Here is a 27,478-nt window from a genome sequence, read left to right on the forward strand (position 1 = left end):
CATCAATCGCAAGAACATCATGCCACAAGTAACGAGACCAAATCTGCACACAGCATTTTAGGTCTGGTCTCACCAAGGCCCTGTAAAATTACAGCAAGACATTCCTGCTCCTATACTCCAATACTCTCAATATGAAGACCAGTATACTATTTGCCTTCTTTACCATGCTGGTGTTAGTTCTCGTGCAGGTGGGGAAAAGGTGGTGCCCAAGAAGGCAATGCAGAGGACAAGCAGGGTTCGTGGTTTGGGAGGTTAACTGGTATGAGTGTGTGTAAGGAAGGATGGTACAGGCAATAGTGAGGATGGCTGAGCCTGAGCATTGATGGGAGATGAGTGCAATTGTATAGGTAGCGTGTGAGTTGGCAGAGCAAAGACTGTGGCACTCACCTTGGCAGAGGGGAGAAGGTCATTTTCCTTTTGATGACACTGCTGGCTGTTCCTCTCGACCATCGAGGTAGCACTGAGCAGAGTAATGACTTCCGGCCATACTACCAGGGTCTGGTGATGTGGCCTCCTCTGTCAGTCTTCCTGGATGAGGACTCCCCTTCTTTCAATACCATCTTTACCAGGACCTCCAGGTTCCAGTTGCAGAATCATGATGCTATCTTCCTCTTCTCTAACATCGTTTGAAAATGTTCTTGACCAAACAGTGCAGCTTCAATATGCCACTTCTCATCTGAGTGCTCAGCAATGTTTTAAAAATGGCACAGATACCAGGGATATTGGTCTTTCAGTGGATATCCACTGACTGGTGAGTTCTTTTGGAACTGATGCATGCTAAGGTGGGACTGGAATTGACTAGTATGGATACCAAGGAGTGGGTTAGGTGGTTAATGAGATGGGTTTGGCAAAATGTGGCAAGAGAGAACTTGCTAGGTCTCGTGATGGAAAGAATCTGGTAAAAACTTGACACAATTCGTCCTCAGCCAAAAAACAGTCAGATGGAACTCCAGATGTTTATGACTATAACTTGAATCTTAAGTTAATTTTGCATGATTAAGGACTTTTGTTGGACTGGTTTCTGCCTTTCAGTTTCATTCCAATAATTGCATTTTGAGACTTAATTTTCTCATAAATTCATCAAGCTGGAGTGCTTTTATGAACTGTCAAGACAATATTGCTCCAGATAAAAATCCAGCTGTTCAATTGAAAACTAGCTGACTAGATTTATCATAAAGCTATATGCTTGAAGCACAAGTATTTGTAGATGAGATGAGAGTCATTTCTAAGCCAGTGTCCTCCCTGTCACCAAAGTGCCCTCAATACATTTTCTACTTTCTCTAACTCCACTGCATCTAGTGTACTTCCTTGTTCCACAGCTTTTGTATACCATCTTCCCTTCCTCTGCTGTCTTCCATCTCTGTCGTGTGATGAACAGCACAGCTTCAGAATGCCACTGCTTGGTCCTGGGTTATTTTGAGTGCTATCTGGATGGTTCGCACTTACAGAGGATCTTCTTACCTGAGAGGTGACAGGGGTCAGAATTGAGGAGGGGCGAGTGTTGCGATGTTCACTGCTGTTCACAGGAAGAGGAGGCTCCTCCTTTGTGCTAACCCTATCCACCAGGACCTCACAGAGAATCACGATACCATCTTCCCTTCCTCTGCTGTCTTCCATCTCTGTCGTGCGATGAACAGCACAGCTTCAGAATGCCACTGCTTGTCTAAGAGGACAATGGCCTTTCAAAGATAGTGCAGATGCAGAGAATGTTGTTCTTTCAGTAGTTACCTGCTGAGTGATGAACTGTTCTGAAAATGTGCATAGTAAGATGGAGTGGCAGTCAGGTGTGGGCAGTGCTATAGGAGCAATTAATGCAGCGAGTTTGATGAGAAAACCTATAATGCTTTGTGGCAGAAGAATCTTCTGGTCCATAGAATTCCAACTCAATTAATAGTCAAGTGACAATCCCTACTAGGTTATCGCGTCCCCATTTGAGGGATCTGAAATGTAATGTAATCTATGTGATACACAATAAACCTCTTTACTGTTCATCAAGATTGAGCCCACCTTCTGCCTAAGACTTTGTATCGGTGTCCTTCCTTCCATGGTATTTGTAGTTTAGACTAACAGCCACAAAAAAAAGATTGGTGGCAGTGAATACAGCTTCAGCTTCTCGGGTTCACAATTATACTAACTTGCTTATCAGCTTAGAAATGGACACATGGTTGTTCAAATCCTCCTTCAAATGACGTACTTTCTGTGGGTCTGTCTGAATGTCTGAAAAGTAGCAGACAAACATTACTGAATGACAATTATCCAAACAAGAGATAAACCACATATATGTGATTCCTATCTCATAGCACACAGGCATGTATTCTCGTTATTCATGCCATTAAACAATGAGTTATCTTAAAAATGTATACTTAATGACTAAAGTTGGTACCTGTTGATGAATATCACAAGCAGGATGAATATTTTCAAACAACTTAAGTTATTCTAAGTTAAAAATCACCCAACACCAGGTTATAGTCCAACAAAATTAATTGGAAGCACTAGCTTTCGGAGCGCTGCTCCTTCATTAGATGGTTGTGCCACCTGATGAAGGAGCAACGTTCCAAAAGTTAGTGCTTCCAAATAAACCAGTTGGAGTATAACCTGGTGTTGTGTGATTTTTAACTTTGTACCCCCCATTCCTACACAGGCATCTCCAAATCATAGGTATTCTATTATTCTTTTTAATTGTAGTATTTTATTTTTATGTTTATCGCCTGTTGACATATGAAATGAAATTAATAATGTGGATTCTGATTGTTTTCATGCTCTGTGACTTGCAGACTGCATCGTTGACATTGCTGTTGGATTTGATTTCCCTGGATGGTTCGGATCACAGAATATATTTAATGGTCAACAACAATTGCAACTAAGGCTGGACGAATTTGTGCAGGGAATTACATCTGCGAGTGATATTAGTTGTATGTCTGGTGTTCAGCCAGAGATCAGAGTGGCGTTTTATGCAAAAAGTGACACAGGCCAGGTTATCTTTGACACAAAATTTGAAAACTATAGCGCTGAGATAATTCATAACCTCACATCAACACAAGCTGTGTCCAAAATTGATTTAAATCTTGAGACATTGGAGGTGCTGGGGAACAAATTTGGAGAAACAACTTCAAAAGCAAAAGTAGGTATCCTTCTGTAAGAATTCTTTTGGTGATTCCCATTAATATTTTTATAATATTGCTATTATTTTGGAAACTTGGGTTTCAAAGTGAAAAAGACTATGTATAACTTTTATTTTAATGCGAATTTCTATATTGTGCATTTTAAAAAGAGGAGTTCAGTTTTGAATCTGAAGGTGGTATTGGGCGATCTGAAAATTCATTTACATGTGCTTAAATTAAGCCATCATTAACAGAATAAAACCTTTGAGGTAAATTGTTTCATGCTTTGGAAAAGTAGGAGAACAATAAAAGGCTCTTGATCCAGGAAAACAGAGACAGAGGAAAAATCTTTTAGGAAGCAAGAAGCATTTAAGTTAGGAAATGTTTGATTTGATTTAATTTATTGTCACATGTATCTAAATACACTGAAAAGCTTTATTTCCTTCAGGTTTCTTTCAGAGAGGCAAGTCATTCAGAGAAAACTGCCTGTAAGAGTGGCAGTGTAGTGTAGCAGTCACTAAAGTGGTGAGGGCAGAGAAAGGATGTCTAGAGTGCCTTAGAAGTTGGTAAAAGTAAGCTCAGGAACAGAAGATCACATAACATCAGAGAGGAAGATATCCTACGAGACTGTTGAATGCATTAAGGAATGCATGTTAAGGAGTATGTGAGCATTGTTAACACTTTGTTTATTAGTCTCAGGAAGCAACATCAGTCAAAGAAATGAATGTAGAAATCTAATATAATGTGATCACTGAACAAGGTACTTTAAAGTGGAAACAGTTTAATCTTTCACTGATATTTGTGTATTTTTAAGGCTGTTGTTGTGTGAAAGTATTGAATCATTATTTCTTAAGTTTCCAATAAGACTAATTCAGATGGTTTTTAATAGTGTAAAATAGTTTGTCTTCCCACTTGTGTGTAACTTTGTTATTCTTTTGCTCAAAGTATTTGGCAGCCTCTTATAAACATGTTCAGCGACTGACCTCTGTGGTAAAAAGAAATTGCAAAAACTCATAGTCTGTCAGTCAGGTTTCACTCTGGAATCTTCCTTCTCTGATATTACCATTACATGTACCCCTGAGACTTTGTGGGACTTTATAAAATATGATTAGATAATAGCTCGGTATTTGTGCAGAACTTGTGAAGCACATGAAACTGCATTTACTTTATCCACTCCAACTTGAAGCTTAACACATTACAAACAAAGAACAATGTGTAGTGAGTGGGAGCTCATAACATCAGCTGGGTAAGAAGTAAGTGAGAAAGAAACATTGGGGACACAAACATTTTCCTATTTACAACATAGCAGGGATGAAGCTAACTATCATGAGAGAATGGCAGATGGCTGCAGCAATTCTGCAGGGGCAGCAAATAAGTCAACTTTCACACACTGCACTGTTCAATGGGGTGGAGCTGCTATGGTGGGGGAAAAGTCCTTTAAGAACTGCTAGTTTAAATACTCACAGAAGGCAACGTGTAGAAAGTGCGCACTCCAGTGCAAATCTGCCTGTTTTTCCTTCAAAATTGCTTTATAGCATTTTGGTTTGCATGATTTACTGAGGTTCCTGCATGATTCCGGCATTTGGCTAGAGTAAAGATTTGGGGGGAACTAAGTGGTAAGTGCAAACTTCCAACTTTAGGACACTTACTACCCCATTCTCATCCTCTGGATCAATATTACATTCTTTACCCAACATATGAGATCAATTAGATTCAGAATTCTGCCACCTGTTTAAAAATGATCAGACAACACCTGCCCCTCATGGTAACAAATAAGCATTAAATACTTTGCTCTAAATGTGTTACTTGAATAAATATATTTCAACATGATCTTTTGCAGGTCATGCTTATATTTACAGATGGCTTAGATGGCACCAAGGAGAACTTTAAAAAAACAAGCAAGAATCTGAGAGATAAAGGTACAAGTGTTATTTATTTATCCTGGTTTTATTGGGGTCATTGAAGGTCTTATTAGGTCACAGTGATTGTGCCATCCATTGGTTGGAATCATTGTAAAGCCTGAGTTGTTTTGGTAAACCTCATTGATACGTCACCATAAAGTCGTAGGAACCAGAAAAGCAAAAGTGAACCTTCCTGCAGTTTAGTCATTGTGGAATAATGATACACCAGTCAGCTTCAGTTTTGATTCAAGGAGATGTAATAGAGTGAGCAAGGGGACTTCGTCAGTCCAGAATGACCCCCAACTGATTGATTCACCAAAAAAGAATTAAATATTCTTCGACTTTATTGAGGGACAAACAAAGAACAAAGAAGAGCACAGCACAGGAACAGGCCCTTCGACCCACTGAGTCTGCACTGACACATTTTTAAATTTAAAATCTTTTGTCTCTACATGGTGTGTATCCCTCTAAACTCTGCCTATTCTCATTTCTCTCAAAATGCCTCTTAAACATTGCTGTTGTATCTCCTTCTACTATTTCCTCTGGCAGTGCATTCCAGGCACTTATCATCATCTGTGTAAAAAAGACTTGTCTCTCCTTTAAAGTTTTCCTTTTTACCTTAAACCTATGTCCCTCTAGTAATTGACATTTCTACCCTGGAAAAAAGACTCCAACTATCCATTCTATCCATGTCTGTGGTAATTTTTAAAAGTCCGATCAGGTTGCTCCACAGCTTCTGATATTTAAGTGAAAACAAAATATGTTTGTGCAAACTCTCCTTGTATCTATAACCATCCAAATCAGGCAATATCCTGATAAAATTTTCTGTATTGTCTCTGAATCCTCCACATCGTTCTGGTAGTGTGGTGACCAAAACTATAAGCAATTTTCTAAATGTTGCCAAACTACAGTCCTATACAGGTAAAAACAAGGACTGTAGATGCTGGAAACCAGAGTCTAGATTAGAGTGGTGCTGGAAAAGGACAGCAGGTCAGGCAGCATCCGATGAGCAGGAAAATCGACGTTTTGGGCAAACGCCCTTCACCAGGAAGCTGATGAAGGACTTTTGCCCAAAACATCGATTTTCCTGCTCCTTGGATGCTGCCTAACTTGCTGTGCTTTTCCAACACCACTGTAGTCTAGACTACAGTCCTATACAGTTGCAACATGACCAGCAATGTTTCTATACTCTATGCCCGAACCAAAGGAGGCAAGCATGCCATGCACCTTCTTGACTACCTTATCCACTTGGGTTACTAATTTCAGGGATCTGTGCACCCGTGTGTCTAAATCTCTCTGGATGTTATACTTCTAAGTGTTCTGCCATAAACCCCAGTCCTTTTAAGTCAAATGCTGGAGAATAACATATCCATCACCAGCTCAAAATGTCATTCCAGTCCTGCAACCTGTGAAGCAACACTGCTTGTGCAGATGCTTTGAATTCCAGAGGATGAGGTGAGAGTGACAGCCCTTGACATCAATGCCATATCCGACTGAATGTGACATCAAGGAGCCCTAGCAAAACTGGAATCAAAGGGTATCAAGGGGCAAAGTCTCAACTGGTTGTACTCAAGGCACAGAGGAAGATTGTTGTGGTTGCTGGAGGTCAGTCTTCTTAGCTCCAGGACATTTGTGCAGGAGTTCCTCAGAGCAGTTTCCTAGACTCAACCACCTTCAGCTGCTTCACCAAAAGCCAGCCCTTCCTCATAAGGTCAGATTCATTGCCAATGAATAGACAACATTCATCACCATTTGCAACTCCTCAGATACTGAAGTAGCTTCAAATGCAACAAGGTTTGGACAATACTTGGGTTCGGGTGACAAGTGGCAAGTAACATTTGAGACACACGAATGATAGTCAATTACCACCTCCAATAAGAGACAATCACAGCAGTGTGTACTATCTACAAGATGCACTGCAGAAATTCAGCAAAGATCCTGAGACACCACTTTCCAAACCCATGACCATTTCCATTTAGAATGACAAGGGCAGCAGATACATTGGAACACCACAATCTGCAAGTTCCCCTCCAAGCCACTCACCATCATGACTTAAAAATATAATGCCATTGTTGCCTCATAATCCTGGAATTCCCTCCCTATCAATATTGGAAGTGTCCTACAACACTAGAGCTGCAGCAGTTCAAGAAGGCAGCTCACCACCACATTCTCAAGGGTAACTAGGGATGGGCAATAACTACTGGCCAGTCAGCGACACTCACATCCCAGGAGAGAATGGAAAAAAATAGTTAGACAGTCTCTTCTCTTATCTATTTCATCCAATTCATGCCTTGGGTGACTGAGAGTCTACCCTCAGTCCAAACCAATACTGGGCAATTCGATTTTCAGTTGTTGACAGCCCTTTTCTCAAATGAAGAACAGGCAGTCAAACATCATCTGCAGTTGATCTATTAAGAATATGTTTGAAATCTATAGAAATATACAAACAAGAGTATGGCTCTAGAGCTATACAGATTGGAAAGTTCAAAGATTATCAACTAAGATTGCTGTCAGCGGTTTTAGCATTTGTAACTTAAGAAGCTGGAGGTTTGGGCCTTATTTTCATCCAATAGATTGTGATCTGATGAATGTTGATTGATGATAGCATTACATTTCATTAAGATTCCTCAAATGGTAAGTTGCAACACTCATCATGAGGCCTAGTAATGACAATTCAACAATACACCAGCAGTGGAGAGGAGGAAAGATTCTCTCAATTCATCAATGCACACGATAGTTTTTTTAATATATATCACCGTGAGCTGCCGAAAAGCCGTTGTTCTGGATTGTCAACTGGATATTCATGTCTTTTATTTCCTAAATGAAAGTTTGGAGTCACTGACAAAATATTGAAAAGGAATGACTGGGGTTTAATGACTTCATTTGAAATACAAGTACACATTAACTCAGATAATTGTGTTCAAACAGCATAGAAGAATGCAATAGAGGACATGAACAACATGGAGTATTTATCTTTTCACGGGGTGTTCACCAATGTAAACCTTGCCAAACATGTCATAGAATAGAATCCCTACAGTGAGGAAACAGGCCATTTGGCCAAACAGGTCCACACCGATCCTCTGAAGAACATCCCACCCAGATCCATCCCTGTAACCCTGCATTGGCCATGGATAATGCAACTAACCTACACATTCCTGGACACTATTGGCAATTTATCATGACCAATCCACCTAAGGTGCCATCTTTGGACTGGGGGAGGGAACTGGAGCACCCAATGGAAATCCATGCAGACACGGGGAGAATGTACAAGTTCCATACAGGCAGTCGCCCAAAGTTGCAATCAAACCCGAGATCCCGGTGCTAACCACTGAACCAAACACATTTAAATAAAGGCGAAGCTAACAGCAACAACAAGGTATAGTGATTGTTACAAGGGCTAGAAAAATCTCTTTGTGTATGAGATCCTTGATTGGGACTGATAACCTGGGCCAATCATGGAGCCCCAGCTGACAGATATAAACAGGAGATTCAGAGAGTCTCTTCACTCCAGGGACTGGCTCTGAGCTGGCTGGTCGGAATCCATGTACCATGTACGTGTAAATAAAGGGTCACTTGGTGATGGGATACTGGCCTCTGTACTGTTATTTCACAGGGACACTTAAAATATCTAAGGAAATATGGCTGGGGAGTGTTTGGAAACTATCTGAAAGTAAAAGTGAGGAGAAGATATGAAAAGATAAAATTGAATAAAAATCACAGCATATCATTTCCAAACATTTGTGAATAATTTTGAATGGATTTCTTTTAAGGATAATTGAGGCCTCTTACCAATCACGGAAAAATATTGAGACATTTAAATGGTGTGGGGATTTTTTTAGAAACATAAAGAGTTTTATTCTGGCAATAGAAACGGTGATGAATACATTTAAAGTGATGGAAATAATAGCTTATTTACAAATAAAATCTATGTTTGATAATGAGAAGACTAGAATATTCAGAGAAAATCAGGGCCATGTTTAAAGACTTAAAGTATAGGGTGGCATGGTGACTCAGTGGTTAACAATGCTACCTCATAACAGCAGGAACCTCGGTTCAATTCCGACCTCAAGTAACTGCCTGTGTTGCATTTGTACATTCTCCCCATGTCTGCATGGTTTTCCTCCAGGTGCTCTGGTTTCATCCCACAGTCCAAAGCTGTGCAGGTCAGGTGAATTGGCCATGCTAAATTGCCCATAATGTTGGGTGCATTCCTGATGAAGGACTTTTGCCTGAAATATTGATTTTCTTGCTCCTTGGATGCTGCCTGATCTGCTATGCTTTTCCAGCAACACACTCTCAACTCTGATCTCCAGCATGTGCAGACCTCACTGCCTCTTAGGTGCATTAGTCAGGGGAATGGGTCTGGGTGGGTTGTTCTTCTGAGGGTCAGTGTGGGCTTGTTGGGCTGAAGGGCCTGTTCCATACTGTAGGGAAACTAATCTTCAAGATATCTTTGAAAGACTTATAACTTGTAAGTTGTTGAAAAACTGAGGGTAGTATTCTAATTATCTCCCATGTTCACTGGTCAGCACCAGAAAACTAGAAATCTCCCCTTGCAGTACAACTCTCATTCAAAAAAAATCAGGAGCATTGTTGCGGGGGGCTGAGGATTTTCTCATGGCCATGGGATTTGTGGAGGCAGGGAAAATGAGAAAAAAAGAATCTATTTGGCAACGTATTCCCACCTCCAGCTATTTTTCCCAGGGTGCGTTGGTGGATATGCCTGGAACCTCCACATCTGTTGTTAGAAGGAAATTGAAGTCATTAAAGAGGGAATTAATGGGGATTTTCCCAACGGATTTCCTCTTTCCCAACATGAGAGCAGTCTCAGGCCTGGTTTATAACCCATCAGTTGTTAGCAGGCAAAAGGAAACAGACAAGCTGTAAAGATGTGTCGAGCTGCACTTCAGTCCTTCTGAAATGCGGGCATGGAGAAGCTGCTTTACAATTCACTCTTTTTGTCACAGAGTGTTGTCATTGCCTGAATGGCAAGTCCCAGCTTCGTGAAAGTCCTTTCCCTCACCAGCACTTCAGCGTGGCATGGCACCAACTTATACAGTTCTCCTTTCGTGGCTCAGTGGTGAGCACTGCTGCCTCACAGTGCCAGGGACCCGGGTTTGATTCCATTCCAGTCAATGTGGAGTTTGCACATTCTCCCTGCATTTGCATGGGTTTCTTTCGGGTGCTGTGGTTTCCTCCCAAAGTCCAAAGATGTGCTGGTTAGATGGATTGACCGTGGTAAATTACTCATACTCCCCAGGGTGGATTAGGCATGGGCAATGCAGGGTTACAGAGACAGGGTGTGGGTCTGGATTGGATGCTTTTCAGAGGGGCGGTGTGGACTTGCTGGGCCAAATGGCCTGCTTCCACACTGTAGGGATTCTATGATGGCAGGGAGCACATTTTGTGGTCTCACACATGTTGCACATTAATGGATGGTAGCCATGGCTGGATAACACTCGTGGATGTTCTGATTAAAGCACATCTACAGATAAAGATGTCTTGCACTGGTGGGAAACCAACCAAAGCCATTAATTAGATTTCCCCTGCATTTTGCTGGGAATCATCCCAGACAAATCTAATTTCCAGCACTGTTAGTTATGTCTACTTTTTGATCTTGACTGGTAAATCTAGTAAATCACTCTGAAAAGACCCAGAGAAAGAAATTTGAGAGTGGTTGTGACTTTGTCAGCCCCTAGTAAAACATGCGCAATAAACACTGCAAAGATAAGCTTTTCTTTGAAGAGGCTGCAGCTTCTTCCACCACTTAATCCAGTCAATGGTGCCACCTGTGTTTCTAGCATACCAAGGAGGCCTATTATCTGCTGCAGACCCTTTTGTACTCAGCGTGACCTCCAGCGATCAGCATTTTACTGTCGCCCTTCCTGACTTTCTCTCCCATGTTCAGCTACAGTTTGTAACCAGATGTCTGTTGCCAGGGTTGCTGTTAGTGCGGTTGCTAGTTATACCGGTCTCCATCCAAGGTCTAATCTGTCATGAACAATTCTTTTCCATCAGGTAAGAAGGCAGCTGTTGGTGCTGAGTATGCATAGCTGTATATACTCTGAATTTCATTCGGTCCCTCATGACTGCTGAGCTCTTACGTTGTTTTCATTGGCAGAGATGCACCAAGCATCACACGTCAAAAATTCATGTCAGTGTGGTTTCAATTGTCCAGTGAACACAGTAATTGTGAGTGTGCTTCTCCGAAGGGGAGTGAAACCTGAAAATTGGCAGTTTGGACATCAGCATTAACAACCACGCGGTCTGCTCCCAAACTGATGCACCCCTCCATGCTAAACCCTTCCCAGCCCTTAAAATGTAGCATTATTGATGGTGTCTGGATCTGACAGGATTTACTCGAATTTATCATATCAATGTAACAAGTCCTCTCATTTTTAACAACGGCACTTGAAACTTGACATTCAACAAATAAGTTTTCTGACTCATTTCCTCAATTTCACCTACCCTTCTAAAATAGAGATTTATTCACAGCTCTCATTCCAAAATACACCAGCTGTGCTCCAGCATCTGACTCGAATAACCATTCTTGTTGCATGAATTGTAGGCAGTGTGTTCAGAAAGCTGTTCCTTATTATATTCATATAATTTTGAGAATTCCTTTTCTGCATCCTTGATTTTTAAGAAGTGAAACTGTCTGTGAATCTTCTTTAAAAAATGATAATAGTTCAGAAAACAAGACTTTACAGTAAATGTAATTTTAAGTATTCATGGAATGAGTGTTGTTAGCTGGACCAGCATTTATAGCCCATCGCTAGTTATCCTGGAGAAGATTCTTGAATCGATGCAGTTCATGTGCTAAAGGTAGACTCACGTGATGATCGGGAGGGAGTTCGAGAATCCTGCTGTGGTAACAGTGAAGGAACAGTGATATATAATTCCAATTCAGGATGGTGTGTGACTTGAAGTGTTTGTGTTGCCGTGTATAAGCTGCCCTTGTCCTTATAGATGCGAGTGATCATCGATTTGGAAGATATTGTCTCAGGAAGGGACTTAAATTACCATGTCTTTTTTTATCTAAAATTGTTTGGACTTGCCATTACACACTTCACAACATATTTCCCTCCTTAAAAATTGTTTTCTCTGAAGTAATAATAGTCAAAAAGTGTGGTCTTGGAAAAGCACAGCAGGTCAGGCCACACTCGAGGAGCAAGAGAGTCGGCATTTCAGGTATAAGTCCTTCATCGGGGATGTGGAGGGGAAGGAGGCTGAGAGATAAATAGGGGTGAGGTGGTGGAGCTGGGGAGAAGGTAGATGGGAGGGTGATAGTTGGATGCAGTTGGAAGGTAATTGTGATAGGTCGGTGGGTCGGATGGAGTGGATCGGTGGGAAGGAAGATGAACAGGTAGGACAGGTCAATAGTGCAGTGCAATACTCAGCCATACCACAAACATCTTTAGTCCTGCTCAAATCTCTGCAATATGACATAATAAATGGCAATCTTATAATTACAGGAGTCAACACCCTCATCACTGTGGCTTTGGAGGATAGTCCAGACACGAACGACATCCGTTTCATTGAGTTTGGACGAGGATTTGAATACAAAAAAAAACTATCCATTGAAATGGAGGATGTTGGAAGTGCTTTGCGTAGACAAATAGTATGTAAGCCTGGAAAAGCAGTTTTCTTTAACAATTGGATTTTTTAAATCTGATGGTTCTGATGTTTTAGTTTGCTGATTCATCCAGATACTGAAAATTAATTTATGGGATTGCACGGTCACAGCAGGATAGTCTACACACCCCCTGTCTAGAAGGAAAGTTCATCAGAAGTTGACTCATGCTGTGGGAGACTCTGTCCCAGAGCCATAACAAGCCACTGGTGGGCTGAACTGGTTAGCATTGTGGCCGCTGGCCCTAACTCAGGATTAGATCTCACCTTCAGGAGTTGCCAGCCAGTGTTGCTGGTTGGTAACAAAAACTGAAAGAGCTGCAGATGCTGTGAATTGGGAACAAAAAGAGACATTTGTAGATCTGGCAGCATCTGTGAAGAGAAGTCAAAGTTAACGCTTTGGTTCCGGTTCTGGTTCTGTGGAAGGGTCATGAGATCCAAAACATCAACTTTGATTTCTCTTCACTGCTACTGCCAGATATGCTGAGCTTTTCCAGCAACTTCTCTTTTTGTTTCTTGTTGGTACAGTAATGTGTATCCTGGTGTAATGTCAGTTTTTGTAATATGAACATTGTGACAGACTGCTTACTGACAATAAATATCAGAAGATTGATTTACAAAAAACACTTTGTACATTACAGCCCAACCACAGACACCAACATGTTTTGGGCTCTGTCAGATAACATGCTGATTTATTGACATTCCTGATGGATTACAAAGTACAGCAGCCCCTCATTCAAGATGGGATAATCCCTTTATACAAGAATATCACATGGTATGATGGCACTACTATCATCCCTTAGCTTTATAAAAAGTAAATTAGATTTCCTACAGTATGGAAACAGGGCCCTTCGGCCCAACAAGCCCACACCGAACTTCCAAAGAGCGACCCACCTTATATATACCTCTGACTAATTCACCTAACACTATGGGCAATTTAGCATGGCCAAATTACCTGACCAGCACATCTTTGGATTGTGGGAGGAAACCCACGCAGACACAGGAAGAATGTGCAAACTCCACACAGACAGTCACCCGAGGCTAGAATCAAACCCGAGTCCCAGTTGCTGTGAGCCACCATGCCATCCCTAAGTACATGCTTGTCTGATCATGGATGTAAGCAACGTCTAACGTCCCACTTTTTGTCCTTTAAAAAATAGGATTGCTCAGATGAGAAACGTGCACAAGTACATAGATCAAAAATAAGAGGCATATTTACATACAAAGCTTGTGCTTTGGTGGACATATATCATGCAACTAAATTGAGTTCTTGGATCATTCTCAGGATGCAATTGCATCCTTTCACAATGTTGTATGTTAGTTGCCTCTGTTGATTGGTATGGACTGTTCACTGTGGATGTGTTTTATCTAGTATTAACGCAATAATTTCAGTGTCTGAATCCTCATCTTGGATTACCCATAGATTATCGTATGCAATTTGAATGTGTCTAATGTTGCATATTAGAACAGAACCATTGCAAATAGCAATGTTGTACCTTTTGGGTTGAGCATGTTTTTTCAATAACTTCCATATATGTCATTTACATAAATGATTTGGATGCGAGCACAAGAGGTACAGTTAGTAAGTTTGCAGATGACACCAAAATTGGAGGTGTAGTGGATAGCGAAGAGGGTTACCTCAGTTAAGACAGGATCTATACCAGATGGGCCAATGTGCTGAGAAGTAGCAGAAGGAGTTTAATTCAGATAAATGTGAGGTGCTGCATTTTGGGAAAGCAAATCTTAGCAGGACTCATACACTTAATGGTAAGGTCCTAGGGAGTGTTGCTAAACAAAGAGACCTTGGAGTGCAGGATCATAGCTCCTTGAAAGTAGAGTCGCAGGTAGATAGGATAGTGAAGAAAGCGTTTGGTATGCTTTCCTTTTATTGGTCAGAGTATGAGTACAGGAGTTGGGAGGTCATGTTGCGGCTGTACAGGACATTGGTTAGGCCACTGTTGGAATATTGCATGCAATTCTGGTCTCCTTCCTATTGGAAAGATGTTGTAAAACTTGAAAGGGTTCAGAAAAGATTTACAAGGATGTTGCCAGGGTTGGAGGATCTGAGGTACAGGGAGAGGCTGAACAGGCTGGGGCTGTTTTCCCTGGAGCGTCGGAGGCTGAGGGGTGACCTTATAGAGGTTTATAAAATTGAGGGGCATGGATAGGATAAATAGATAGTCTTTTCCCTGGGGTCAGGGAGTCCAGAACTAGAGGGCATAGGTTTAGGGTGAGAGGGGAAAGATATAAAAGAGACCTAAGGGGCAACCTTTTCATGCAGAGGGTGGTACGTGTATGGAATGAGCTGCCAGAGGATGTGGTGGAGGCTGGTACAATTGCAACATTTAAGAGGCATTTGGATGGGTATATGAATAGGAAGGATTTGGAGGGATATGGGCTGGGCGCTGGCAGGTGGGACTAGATTGGGTTGGGATATCTGGTCGGCATGGATGGGTTGGACCGAAGGGTCTGTTTCCATGCTGTACATCTCTATGACTCTATATCCAAGCATTGGTGTTATTGTATGGCTTGATCTAGGTGAAGCTGAGATAATTGTCTACATGCTCCTCAATCATGTTCCTGCACCACCCTCTCTCTTTTCTCCAATAAGGCTGCATGTACATTCAGTTGGATAGGAAGAATGTGAGATTGATGGACTGTACAACGTAAACTGGTGAGGATAGGTCCTTATACTGAAGCGTTGCTCACAATCTCAAAATGGCAATTCTGAAGTCTTGACAAATTGTCTTATATTCATGATCACTGTTTTAAGTGTATGTATAATAGACTTTGTTAGACTATTGGATTGCAGATAATGCAAAAAGGATGTGATATGCTGTACTGCCACTTTGTGCATATATCTTGGAATGGGCTCGGCAACATATTGAAGACAAATGTCTGACATAATCTGCTGTGGGACACTAAACATGCTGAAGATAGCAGTTAATAAAGTCGGCTAACTTGATATTGTTCACATCCTTGCCATGCCAGATGAAAGGAAATTTAATAAAATAACCTGTCATCAACATAAAGTCTTGGGTTTTGGATTTGAGATAGGTTTGTGGCAATCTTGGAACACAGTTCAAAGAGAATTTCATGCAGAATAATTGAATCTTTAAATAGCTGGGATGGATGATACTGACATAACATGCACATTTGTATTGATCAATCTATGCCTCCGTTGATGCCAAGTAGACAGATTTGAATGCTAGTCATTTGGTTTTCCATGCAACCAATGTGGAGACAGTTCAACATGTCTTGATGTAAGACTTTGAGAATCAGCACTTGCTTACTCTTGAAAATGATGTTTTTCAATAAGCCTAACCCATCTTCATACTTGTTCAGGATGTGTAGTTGTTCAGGAACCTGCTTACTGTGTTCATGTCATCTACTAATGATGGGATGTTTTGGCTCTTGCTCTGATTGTCTGATGCAGCATGTTGAAACAGTTCCATTTGCTCATGACCAAAGTAAATAAGTTCAATATCAAGATTGTCCTCTATCTCAAATTCAATGACATCCATTTTTAGGTCAATGGGTACATCTATTTTATACCTGAAAATGTGTTGCTGGAAAAGCGCAGCAGGTCAGGCAGCATCCAAGGAACAGGAAATTTGACATTTCGGGCATAAGCCCTTCTTCAGGAATGAGGAAAGTGTGTCCAGCAGGCTAAGCTAAAAGGTCGGGAGGAGGGACTTGGGGGAGGAGATGTGATAGATGGAAGGAGGTCAAGGTGAGGGTGATAGGCCGGAGTGGGGTGGGGTCGGAGAGGTCAGGAAGAAGATTGCAGGTTAGGAAGGTGGTGCTGAGTTCGAGGGATTCGACTGAGACAAGGTGGGGGGAGGGGAAATGAGGAAACTGGAGAAATCTGAGTTCATCCCTTGTGGTTGGAGGGTTCTTAGGCGGAAGATGAGACGCTCTTCCTCCAACCGTCGTGTTGTTATGGTCTGGCGATAGAGGAGTCCAAGGACCTGCATGCCCTTGGTGGAGTGGGAGGGGGAGTTAAAGTGTTGAGTCACGGGGTGGTTGGGTTGGTTGGTCCGGGTGTCCCAGAGGTGTTCTCTGAAACATTCCGCAAGTAGGCGGCCCGTATCCCCAATATAGTGGAGGCCACATCGGGTGCAGCGGATGCAATAGATGATGTGTGTGGAGGTGCAGGTGAATTTGTGATGGATATGGAAGGATCCCTTGGGGCCTTGGAGAGAAGTAAGGGAGGAGGTGTGGGTGCAAGTTTTGCATTTCTTGCGGTTGCAGGGGAAGGTGCCAGGAGGTTGGGTTGGTGGGGGGTGTGGACCTGACGAGGGAGTCACGGAGGGAGTGGTCTTTTCGGAACTCTGATAGGGGAGGGGAGGGAAATATATCCCTGGTGGTGGGGTCCGTTTGGAGGTGGCGGAAATGACGGCGGATGATACGCTGTATATGCAGGTTGGTGGGGTGGTAGGTGAGAACCAGTGGGGTTCTGTCCTGGTGGCGGTTGGAGGGGCGGGGTTCAAGAGCGGAAGAGCGGGAAGTGGAGGAGATGTGGTGGAGACCATCGTCGATCACGTCTGGGGGGAATCTGCGGTCCTTGAAGAAGGAGGCCATCTGGGCTGTACGGTATTGGAACTGGTCCTCCTGGGAGCAGATGCGGCGGAGACGAAGGAATTGGGAATATGGGATGGCATTTTTACAGGAGGCAGGGTGGGAGGAGGTGTAGTCTATGTAGCTGTGGGAGTCAGTCGGTTTATAGTAGATGTCCGTGTTGATTCAGTCACCCGAGATAGAAGTGGAAAGGTCTAGGAAGGGGAGGGAGGAGTCTGAGATGGTCCAGGTGAATTTGAGGTCGGGGTGGAAGGTGTTGGTAAAGCGGATGAACTGTTCAACCTCCTCGTGGGAACACGAGGCAGCACCTATGCAGTCATCGATGTAGCGGAGGAAAAGATGGGGGGTGGTGCCAGTGTAGTTGCAGAAGATGGACTGTTCCACATATCCTACGAAGAGGCAGGCATAGCTGGGGCCTATGCGGGTGCACATGGCAACTCCTTTGGTTTGGAGGAAGTGGGAGGATTGTAAAGAGAAGTTGTTCAGGGTGAGGACCAGTTCAGTCAGTCGAAGGAGGATGTCAGTGGAAGGGTACTGGTTGGTACGGTGGGAAAGGAAGAAGCGGATTTCTTTGAATCCTTCATGGTGGGGGATGGAGGTGTACAGGGACTGGATGTCCATCATGAGGATGAGGCATTGGGGACCGGGGAAGCGAAAATCATGGAGGAGGTGGAGGGTGTGGGTGGTGTCCCGAATGTAGGTGGGGAGTTCTTGGACTAAGGGGGACAGGGCCATGTTGTGGTATGCAGAGATGAGTTCGGTAGGGCAGGAGCAGGCTGAGACAATGGGTCGGCCGGGGCAGTCAGGTTTGTGGATTTTGGGCAGGAGGTAGAAACGGGTGATGCGGGCTTGTGGGACTATGAGGTTGGAGGCGGTGGATGGGAGATCCCCTGAGGTGATGAGGTTATGGATGGTCTGGGAGATGATGGTTTGGTGGTGGTAGGTGAGGTCATGGTCAAGGGGGCAGTAGGAGGAGATGTCCGCGAGCTGGCGTTTGGCCTCAGCGGTGTAAAGGTCGGTGCGCCAAACTACTACCGCACCTCCCTTGTCTGCCGGCGCGGTTATCTCCTGTAGGATACTTATATCTGATGTAACAATACAAACGCAAGCTCCTAGATTTCTACATGGATAATATGACACCAAAAGTTCAACAGAGATTTATTACAGCTGCTGGTAGGCTTACATATTGCAATCACAGTTACTTCTGTCTCTGGGATAATAAGCTACAAATAATAATAATAATAATAATAATACAAACTGCAGCACATTTTCATCAGCATGTTGTGCTTCATGAGGCTCCAGTTCAGATTGAGTCTGAAACCTTTATTGGCTCGTGTCAAATGCTATGACATGGTGGTGATATTATCAACTTGCCTCTGAAAGGCATACTGCCTGTGAGATATATTGCAACAATCATAACCTCGAATTTTGCTAAGAAGACATTGAAGTCATGGCAAGTGGCTTCCTGTAAATAATTTCCAATGGTTTATGTTCAGGCTGGCTGACTCAGTACTTGCCAAAGAGATATGAGTGGAATACCAAATACATCTGCCAGAGTTCCCCTTTGGATATTAGAGTAGTTTGCTTGGACCATTGTGACAACTTTAGACCCAAATGGGACAGGCTTGTTATTCTGCAAGCATCAACAAAATTCTATTTCTAGAATGGTTGGCTTAGATTGATCAGAATACAGTTATGTATGTTCACAGGATGAAGGGGCAATGTTCAGGGTTTGAAAGATATATTGGTCGCTGCCCTGCTCTAGGTGTGATACATCTTTGTGCAGAAGATCGCTAAGAAGAGAGACTTTCGTTGCAAAGACTGAGATGTATGAAGGTGGAAAATTGAATAACTGAGGAACTTTTGCATGTCATATTTCTCCTGGGGTGTAAGTACAACCTGTACATAAAATCCTGGCAGGGTCAGGTCCAATATAAGTGGATGAGTATATGGAACTGAAACAGTTCCTTTGGTTTATATTAATTTGGCATTTCTCGCTGTGAAAGACAAAGCCACGTTTCTCACTACTCCCCAATGATTTGGTAGAGCTTGGTCTTGTCTTGGACAAAAATGTCATCAGCAATGCAAAGACAAAGTGGGAAATTCTCAAGAGTTCAGTCCACGTATTGCTATAAGATATGCTGAATGACAGTACTAAAAACAATGCCGACAAGAAGGTGTTGGGAAGATAGTACACTCTGTGAATCAGGTGAAAGATATGCTGACCAATAACCAGTTAATTCATTCAACTCAATGGAGCACTTAGCACCAGAGAACCTGAGGATTGAGCTTCTCCAAACTGGGAATTTTATTGAACATCTTTTCAAGATGCGATTTAGTCAGTTAGGGGTCTGAAATTGACATACTTTACTGTCTTTTTAAGTGCTGGTGCAAGGCCTTACAAAGAATGTTGTTGTGTTCCACTGTCTCAATTTTGAGTTTGTCCTATCTTTGGACCATATTTGAGAGGAGGATTGATACGAAGTTGGACACTGTCCTCAAGAAATAAGGTTTCATCACCTTGTAAGTTGCCGATGTGTAAAGACTGCAGATGCTGGAAGCCAGAGTCAATAGATATGAAGCTGGAAAAGTGCAGCAGGTCAAACAACATCGAGGAGTGGGAAAGGCTGAAACCCTTCTTCAGGATAGGACATCACATCGATCTGGATATGGATTTCTGAGGTCATAGATGGATTCAATTCTTCTGTCTCTGATCCCTTGGTGTTACAGTGGACATTTTTCCAGTTCATGGAAATGATGCAAATATCAGTGCACACTAAACATTGTTTCAACAATGGAGCAAGTTTCTAGTGTCCATTCAGAAGATCTATATTGACATTTGAGATTAGCAATAGCAATACGTGGAATCTCAGACCCATTATAGGCAGAGAGTTTGTCATGTGTGGGCTTCCCCTCCCCTTGCCATTTGCCAACATTTGCATCTAGGATATGTAACTGAATAATATTAGCAGCTGTACTTGTGTCAGTTTGGCTCATTGTTATCCATTTTGTCAGCAATCATAACCTTGATCAAAATGAACACTCAGCTCTTCTAACTTTATCACTGTGCTGTATCAGACTGACCGCATGTACAACTTGGATAGGATCTGGAAACTGTTTTGTTCCAGATATTTCCTGAACCTCATATTTGCATTTCATGAGTTAAAGTTTGGCTACATACTTTCCATTGGTCTTTGACTGAACCCTTTTCCTGTATTGTTGGGGTATCTGCTACATCGTTTCCTGACCATTAGATTCAGTAGATTTGAAGGGGTTGGTGACGATTCGCTGTGGCACAGTCGCCGCCGTCAATTAGCCACTGCCAGTTTGCCACCAGCGTTTCTCCACTGGGGTTGTTTGATCTCTGGAGACTATTTGCCACCGGAAATATATATATGTACTGATTGTTTTCCCTTCCGCCTGTTCTTTCATACTTCTCAGTCCCCTTTATTTATACAACAACATAGTACATGTTGATAAAAAAAGACATGAAATAAATATCATTTTGGGTTTATACGTAAAAATGAGTTACAAACACTTACGGTGGCGAATCGTCCTCAGCAGCCAATGGGCGATGGCTAAGCATCCTCGGTGGTGAAAGGGCAGTGGCTAATTGGTGGTGGTGAATTGGCGGCGGCGAATGGTCCCATCCCGATTTGAAAATGACATCAAAATTGGAGAGGTAGTGGACAGCCAAGAAGATTACCATAGGGTGCAATGGAATCTTGATCAGATTGGCTAATGGGCTGGGTGTGGCAGATGGAGTTTAACTTAGATAAATGTGAGGTGCTGCATTTTGGGAAAGCAAATCTAAGCAGGACTTATAGACTTAGTGGCAAGGTTCCTACAGAGTATTGCTGAACAAAGAGAATTTAGTGTGTAAGTTCATAGCTCCTTGAAAAAGGAGTCACAGGATAGTGAAGAGGCCATTTGGTATGCTTGCCTTTATTGGTCAGAGCATGCAGTATAGGAGTTGGGAGGTCATGTTGCAGCTGTGTAGGACATTGGTTAGGCCACTTTTGAATTACTGTGTTCAATCTGGTCTCCCTCCTACAGGAAGGATGTTGTTAAACTTGAAGGGTTCAGAATAGATTTACAAGGATATTGCCGGGGTTGGAGGGTTTGAACTATAGGAGAGGCTGAATAGGCTGGGGCTATTTCACTTGGGCTGTCGGAGGCTGAGGGGTTACCTTATAGAAGTTTATAAAATTATGATGGGCATGGATAGAGTGAATAGTCAAGGTCTTTTTCCCAGGGTAGGAGAGTCCAAAAGGTGTAGATTTAAGGTGAGAGGGGAAAGATTTAAAGGGGCCCTGAGGGACATTGTTTTCATGGAGAGGATGGTGCATGGAAGGAATGAATTGCCCAGATAAGTGATGGCTGGCTGGTACAATTACAACATTTAAAAAGAATCTGGATGGGTATATGAATAGGAAGCGTTTAGAGGGATGTGGGCCAAATGCTGCCAAATGGGACTAGATTAATTTAGGATATTTGGTCGGCATGGATGAGTTGGACTGAAGGGTCTGTTTCTGTGTTGTACAGCTCTATGACTCCATGATTTTCTGCACATCTTTGTGCTGTACTCCTTTGTGGTACACTACGTACATGTGTCGTAGAATGCTGTACTCTGTTTTGGTAAATGGAATAAACCACACTTGATGCAATGACTTGGGTTGTTCATTGATTTTGTTTACTGTTTTTAATCAGAGTCAAGAGCTTAAAGCTGTTACTGTCACTTTCCAAAAGCAGATCAATAGTGTGTCCTTTAGCTTTATCTAAGAATGTTTTTTGAACTGATTCGATTCATTTTGAAACTATTACTAGTAGTCAAATGCTAAAATCTACGCAAACGTTGAACTGACCTTTTCAGAAATTGAAGATCTCTCTGAGGTCTTGTTGAAGGCAGGGTGCTGACTGAGAACAAGTATCAGAAAAATTATTCACAAAGAAATGAATATATTACAGTTCAATCATGATCATTGATATGGCCTGCGCTTTGTCTCTTATGGTGCTGGTTGACTTATTGACAGTCCTGATAGAGTCATACAGCACAGAAACAAACCCCTCAGTCCATCTTATCCATGCTGACCAGGCATCCCAATTTGACCTGGTATCATTTGCCAGCATTTGGTCCGATATCCCTTGAAACCCTTCGTATTCATACACCCAACCAGATGTCTTTTAAATGTTGTAATTGTCTCTCCACCACTTCCTCTGGCAGTTCGGTCCATACACGCACCAGTCTCTACGTGAATTAGAAAGCACAACAGCATATCACTCAAGGTAGGGTTAGTACTTTTCCACAAGAATATTACACATTGTGATGTCACATGAATATCACCACTGAGCTCTGTTAAAGATACATGCTTGCCTGATCACAGTTACTTGCAATGTCTTATAAGTAATGGGCACTTCTAGAACTGCAGGCAGGAAGACCAAAGAGGAAGACTTGCTCTGGGTATGCAAGTCGGGGGGTTTAGGGCAGGGAGCAATCCTGGAGCATCGAGAGGGGATTAAAGGGGATGTTGAACCAGGCTATGTCAGACAGATGGAAATGGATGGGTAACATTTTGGTTTCTCGTTATGTGCAGAATGTGTCACCCTCTTTCCTGTCTTTTCCCACGATGGTTGCTCAAAACAGCCTACCCACTGCTGCCTAACTTCCTATGCCAAATGTATTTGTGTGCCCCTTTGACAGAAAACACAGCTGGCAGGAGCACATAAAATATTAATTCCACCACAGCTCATTTTTTCATTAGGCACAATTAACCTGTCTTTAAAGATACAAATTTCTCTTCACACTTGCTGAACCGGGACATTCTGTCTGCAATGTTGAAGCAAAACTGTTAGGTGATGAAGTGGAACATTTTTCTACAGTGGAGTCTGTACTGTCTAGTGAAATCCCTTAATGTTCACATCATGACATTCCTCTTTGCCTTGTTTCAATCCTTATACAGATTATGCCAAACAATATAACTACTTTACCTTGCTGAGAAAGATGCTCCTGCTACTACTGTCTGTATTGCAGTGGTGTTAATCTTCAAATGACCAATGATCCATGAATTATATCTTCCATCCCCTGATTGAGATCATGTCACTCCAGAGCCCATAATATGACTTTAGCATCCAATAAAGTGGTCTTATTTTAATTAGAAAATTGTACATTTTACTTTATTGTGCATCATGACTTCACACTGGTACCCCATAATGATTTGATTTTGTTTTCCCAGAATGAAGTTGTCGAAAAAGAATGTTGCAATATCCCTTGCAAGTGTACAGGAGAGCCAGGTGCACGTGGTCCTCGGGGAAACAAAGGAGATGAGGTAAGAATTGTGCAAAACATGTCCCAATGTTAAACTCAATGCAAACTTAATGACTGAGAAACTTACAATTCAGGGGTCCAAAATGATGTAATGTATTTTCCTGGGCAGCAAATTAGGATGGAAGTAATTTCCACCAGTTACATCAAAAACAATGCGCTCAAGTTTCGCAAACAGGATTTAGCCTCTCTATGATCCACCCAACGAATCGTTGTCCATCAGCTTAAATACAACTGCATTAATCCCTGTGTTTTTTTGTGGCTAGCACTTTCTATAGTTATAGTCACAATGGGCCAAGGAGTAAATTAAATCTGGAATTGTAATTTTATGCTTCAAGCCTTGGCAACTGCAGACTTACTGTAGCTTGTGGCATTGAGAGACAACTGGAATACTCTGCCTCCTCAATGAAAAAAATTCTAGCAACTATGAAATTCTTAATGGGCACATTTTCCTGCATTACTGATGTAGAGACAAACAAAGAGCAGGGGAAGAGATGATTAAGGCAATGTTTAAGGAGCACACTTGCCTTCCCAACATATTATCTCCCCTCGCAGTCCCATTCCACGCATAAGAAAACATACAGAACACAGTTCATGAGGTCTTCCTCTGATTGTAGCAAGGAACAGTCAATTAGTAGACTACACTTAATCATCTGGGCTATAAGGAATCTATGCCAGCAAAAGCATGAATATATGTAACAGGGCACTAAAGTTAATGGAAGGACAGATCATTCCTAAATGACTACTGCAAGAGGTTTTAGTGCACAAATGGTTAGTGAAATGTTGTTTAGCACAGTTTCACTCCTTTATGACTGCTGTTATGTCTTCCCTTGTCACTGTCTACCTTCTTTCAAATAAAGGACACAACCTCCAATCCAGTGAGCATTTTCGATCTTCAATCTTGCTTCATCTTCTTTGGCTCAACTCAGCCAATTGAAGAATATTTATTCATCCACAGCTGCAAAAAGACAGCAAACTTAAATGATGGCACAGACATAGAACAGGCACAGCATGTTACTTTTAATGATCTGTTTTTGGAGCATGTTTGACACTCAAAGCACATAGATCACTTATGGGTGAACATTTGTCCAGCACTGCCAACTCTGTTGAACTTGTAACTTGTTTGTCTCTTCTAAATACATAGTAATAATGTTAACGATGTTATTTCAGGGAAATCCAGGCACAAAAGGATTTCCAGGTTATCCAGGAGATGAAGGAGGACCAGTAAGTTGGTACTTTCACTTTATTTTGAAAAAGAAAATACATTTCCCTCCCTATTTCCCGAATATAAAGATTGGCCTGATTTTAATTGGCTTTGAGACCTGTTGTGTTTGCTCTGCAGTAAGTCAGAGATTTTGGACAATTGTATAAAATCAAGGATGAAGAAACATATATGGGGCACAACAAAACGACAACAATAACAACAACTTGCATTTTTAAAGTGCCTTTAACAGAGTAAAACAAACCTAGGTGCTTCATATAGCATGAGCAATCAAAGTTTGACAACAAGCTGTAGGAGGAGGTATTGGTGCAGGTGACAAATAGTTCAGTCAAAGAGTTTGGTTTCAAGGAGGAAAACAAATTAGCAAGGCAGAGAGGTTTAGGGAAGGAATTTCAGAACTTACGGCCTTGAGAGTTGAAGGTGTAGTTTCGAACAGGGAAGAAATTAAAATTGAATTGGAGAAGTGCAGATGCCTAGACGAGTTGTAGGGCTCGAACTGGGAAGGATTTGAAAACCCAGATGAGAACTTTAAAACTATGGAGTTGCTTAACCTGAAGCTAACACAGTTCAGTCAGATCAAGGGTCTTTGAGGAAGGAAGTTTGGATAGCTTCACGTTGCTGGAGAATAGCAAGTGTTGAGGCCAGCCAGGTATGCACTGGAATGGTCAAGTCTGGAGGTAACAATAACATAGATGAAGGTTTTAGGAGCAGATGAACTGAGGCAGGATCTGAGTAAGGCAATGAGCAGCCTCAGTAATAATGTTGAAATGTATGTAGCAGGTCACTTTGGGGTCAAATATGACACCAAGTGTTTTTGTATGTTAAAGGTGCTAGATAAATGCAAGTTGTTGTTGTTTAACCAACACATCTTCAAATTTATTCCAGCTTTCACATCTTCTTACTTGGGCAATGAATTCAGAGTACATGGATATGAACAGGCCTCAGAGGTGCTGTTGCACCTTGCTTTGAAGTTTCCACCAAAACACACACTTCAGCTTCGGATGGTTGTCAAGGAGAGCATTGAAGTTGGCAACAAGGAAACAGAGTTTGAGAGTGGGATTGCAGACAATGGCTGGAGCCATCCCACTGCTACAATGGTGGAAATTTCTAGTCATCGATTGGAGGAGCACTCTGAACATAGATGCAGTAGAGGGAGGTGGTGATGAGGTTGAGCCTGGTGATGTCAACATACATGTGAAAACAGACAAAGGATAACAAGGGCTAGCATGTTAGTGACAAACAGAAGCATACTCAGGGCAGATTCCAGGGGGCGTACCAGATGTAATGATGCAGAAACAGGAAGAGAAGACATTGCTTTGTTGGCTATGACTGATTATATACATATTGGAAATGCATCTTAATGTAGAAACTATGGACAAAATTGTAAGGCAGATTGCATTGTTACCTCTAACCCGGTTTATATGTGCCTACTCATAATTGACTATAATTAGGGAGTGGTGAATACTGGAACAATCTTGGAGTTGTATTTGTGGCCAATAAATGAAAACAAATTATATTTATATAGTACATTTCATTGAGGAAAGTAATTTACAGGAATGAAGTGAGGTCAAAATAATCCAAAGGATCAGCTATGAAGTCCATTAATTAAAAATCTAGAGAGAGATAGACTTTAAATGATAAAGAAGGCAGAAAAGTGGAGAGATTTAAGAGGGAGGGAGAGCATAAGGCATAGACAAATGAGGCACACTCATTATTTGGTTCAAGGTATTCTTTACCCAGCTTATCAGAACATAACCTTTCCAGTCTATTTTCATCTAATCCATAGTACATTATTACTGAACTTTCTGGTCTGCATTTTCCAGTGAAGATTCTCCATCAGTAGACCTGCTGATAGACTCTTGTATGTGAAGATTTTCTCTTTTTACATATTTTCAGTGAATTCTTATGCATTTCATGAAGATATCACATTAAATACAGAACAGGTGGAGCATCCTTACTGAATTCATTAATTTTCGGCACAAAAGTTAAAAACTCAAACTCTGAATCTGGGTTAGTGGGTGGGGTGTGGCAGTTATGTTCTCCCACTTACCTGGTGTAACTGCATCGAAATAGCTGCAAAAATATCTGGGATGAAAAAAAGTGAATAGGAGATTCTATGCAGAAATTCAGCTCCCCGTAATAGATATAACACATGCAATTGGCAGTTTACAGTAAGGAGAGATTGATTAACATGCAATCTCCATATGCATTTAAGGTATGCTTGCTGATACATCAACAACCTTCAGAAATGTAAGTAAATCTGACTTCTTTTCCCGCTTGTTTGTTGCCCAGGCAACAAGAAGGTGGAAACTCCAAGCCCCACAAAGAAACCTTAGGCTTTCTCTACTTTTCTTCCGCCCATTGCCACCCTCAATGTCCTTTCAATTTCCTTCTCAGACTCTTAACATGAATGGCAGGAATTGTTCTTTTTGGTCCTGGGAAGTGAAATCTTATCATGACCACTGTCTGTATGACTCTTTCTTGGTGTTAAAATTGGCCTGAAAAGTGCCAAATATATTTCTTAAACTTGGAAACAAAAAAAAACCACAGATTACTAGACTCAGCCCAATGTTTATCCAACTTTACTGAGTTGATGCATTTGGAAAATCGGACACTTTTACCATTTATTATGATTATCTTAGCAACATGTAAGACATGACTTTATATCCAGACTCAGGGATAACTGATTCTAACATTTGTACTTCAGTGAGAGTGCTGT

At 41.8% G+C, this 27,478-nt stretch overlaps 1 protein-coding gene across 1 annotated transcript in view; it reads left to right on the forward strand.

The window, feature by feature from the left end:
* The window catches only part of LOC132832153 (collagen alpha-3(VI) chain-like), a 118,307-nt gene that overhangs the window by 33,825 nt on the left and 57,004 nt on the right, over positions 1–27,478 (forward strand). Inside the window, exons 5-9 of the mRNA XM_060849902.1 lie at positions 2,775–3,121; positions 4,942–5,020; positions 12,478–12,623; positions 23,449–23,541; positions 24,708–24,761. Coding sequence (XP_060705885.1) covers positions 2,775–3,121; positions 4,942–5,020; positions 12,478–12,623; positions 23,449–23,541; positions 24,708–24,761 — 719 coding nt within the window. The remainder of the gene's footprint in view (positions 1–2,774; positions 3,122–4,941; positions 5,021–12,477; positions 12,624–23,448; positions 23,542–24,707; positions 24,762–27,478) is intronic.

The sequence above is a fragment of the Hemiscyllium ocellatum genome, chromosome 34, assembly GCF_020745735.1.
Source record: "Hemiscyllium ocellatum isolate sHemOce1 chromosome 34, sHemOce1.pat.X.cur, whole genome shotgun sequence".
Classification (NCBI taxonomy): Eukaryota; Metazoa; Chordata; class Chondrichthyes; order Orectolobiformes; family Hemiscylliidae; genus Hemiscyllium; species Hemiscyllium ocellatum.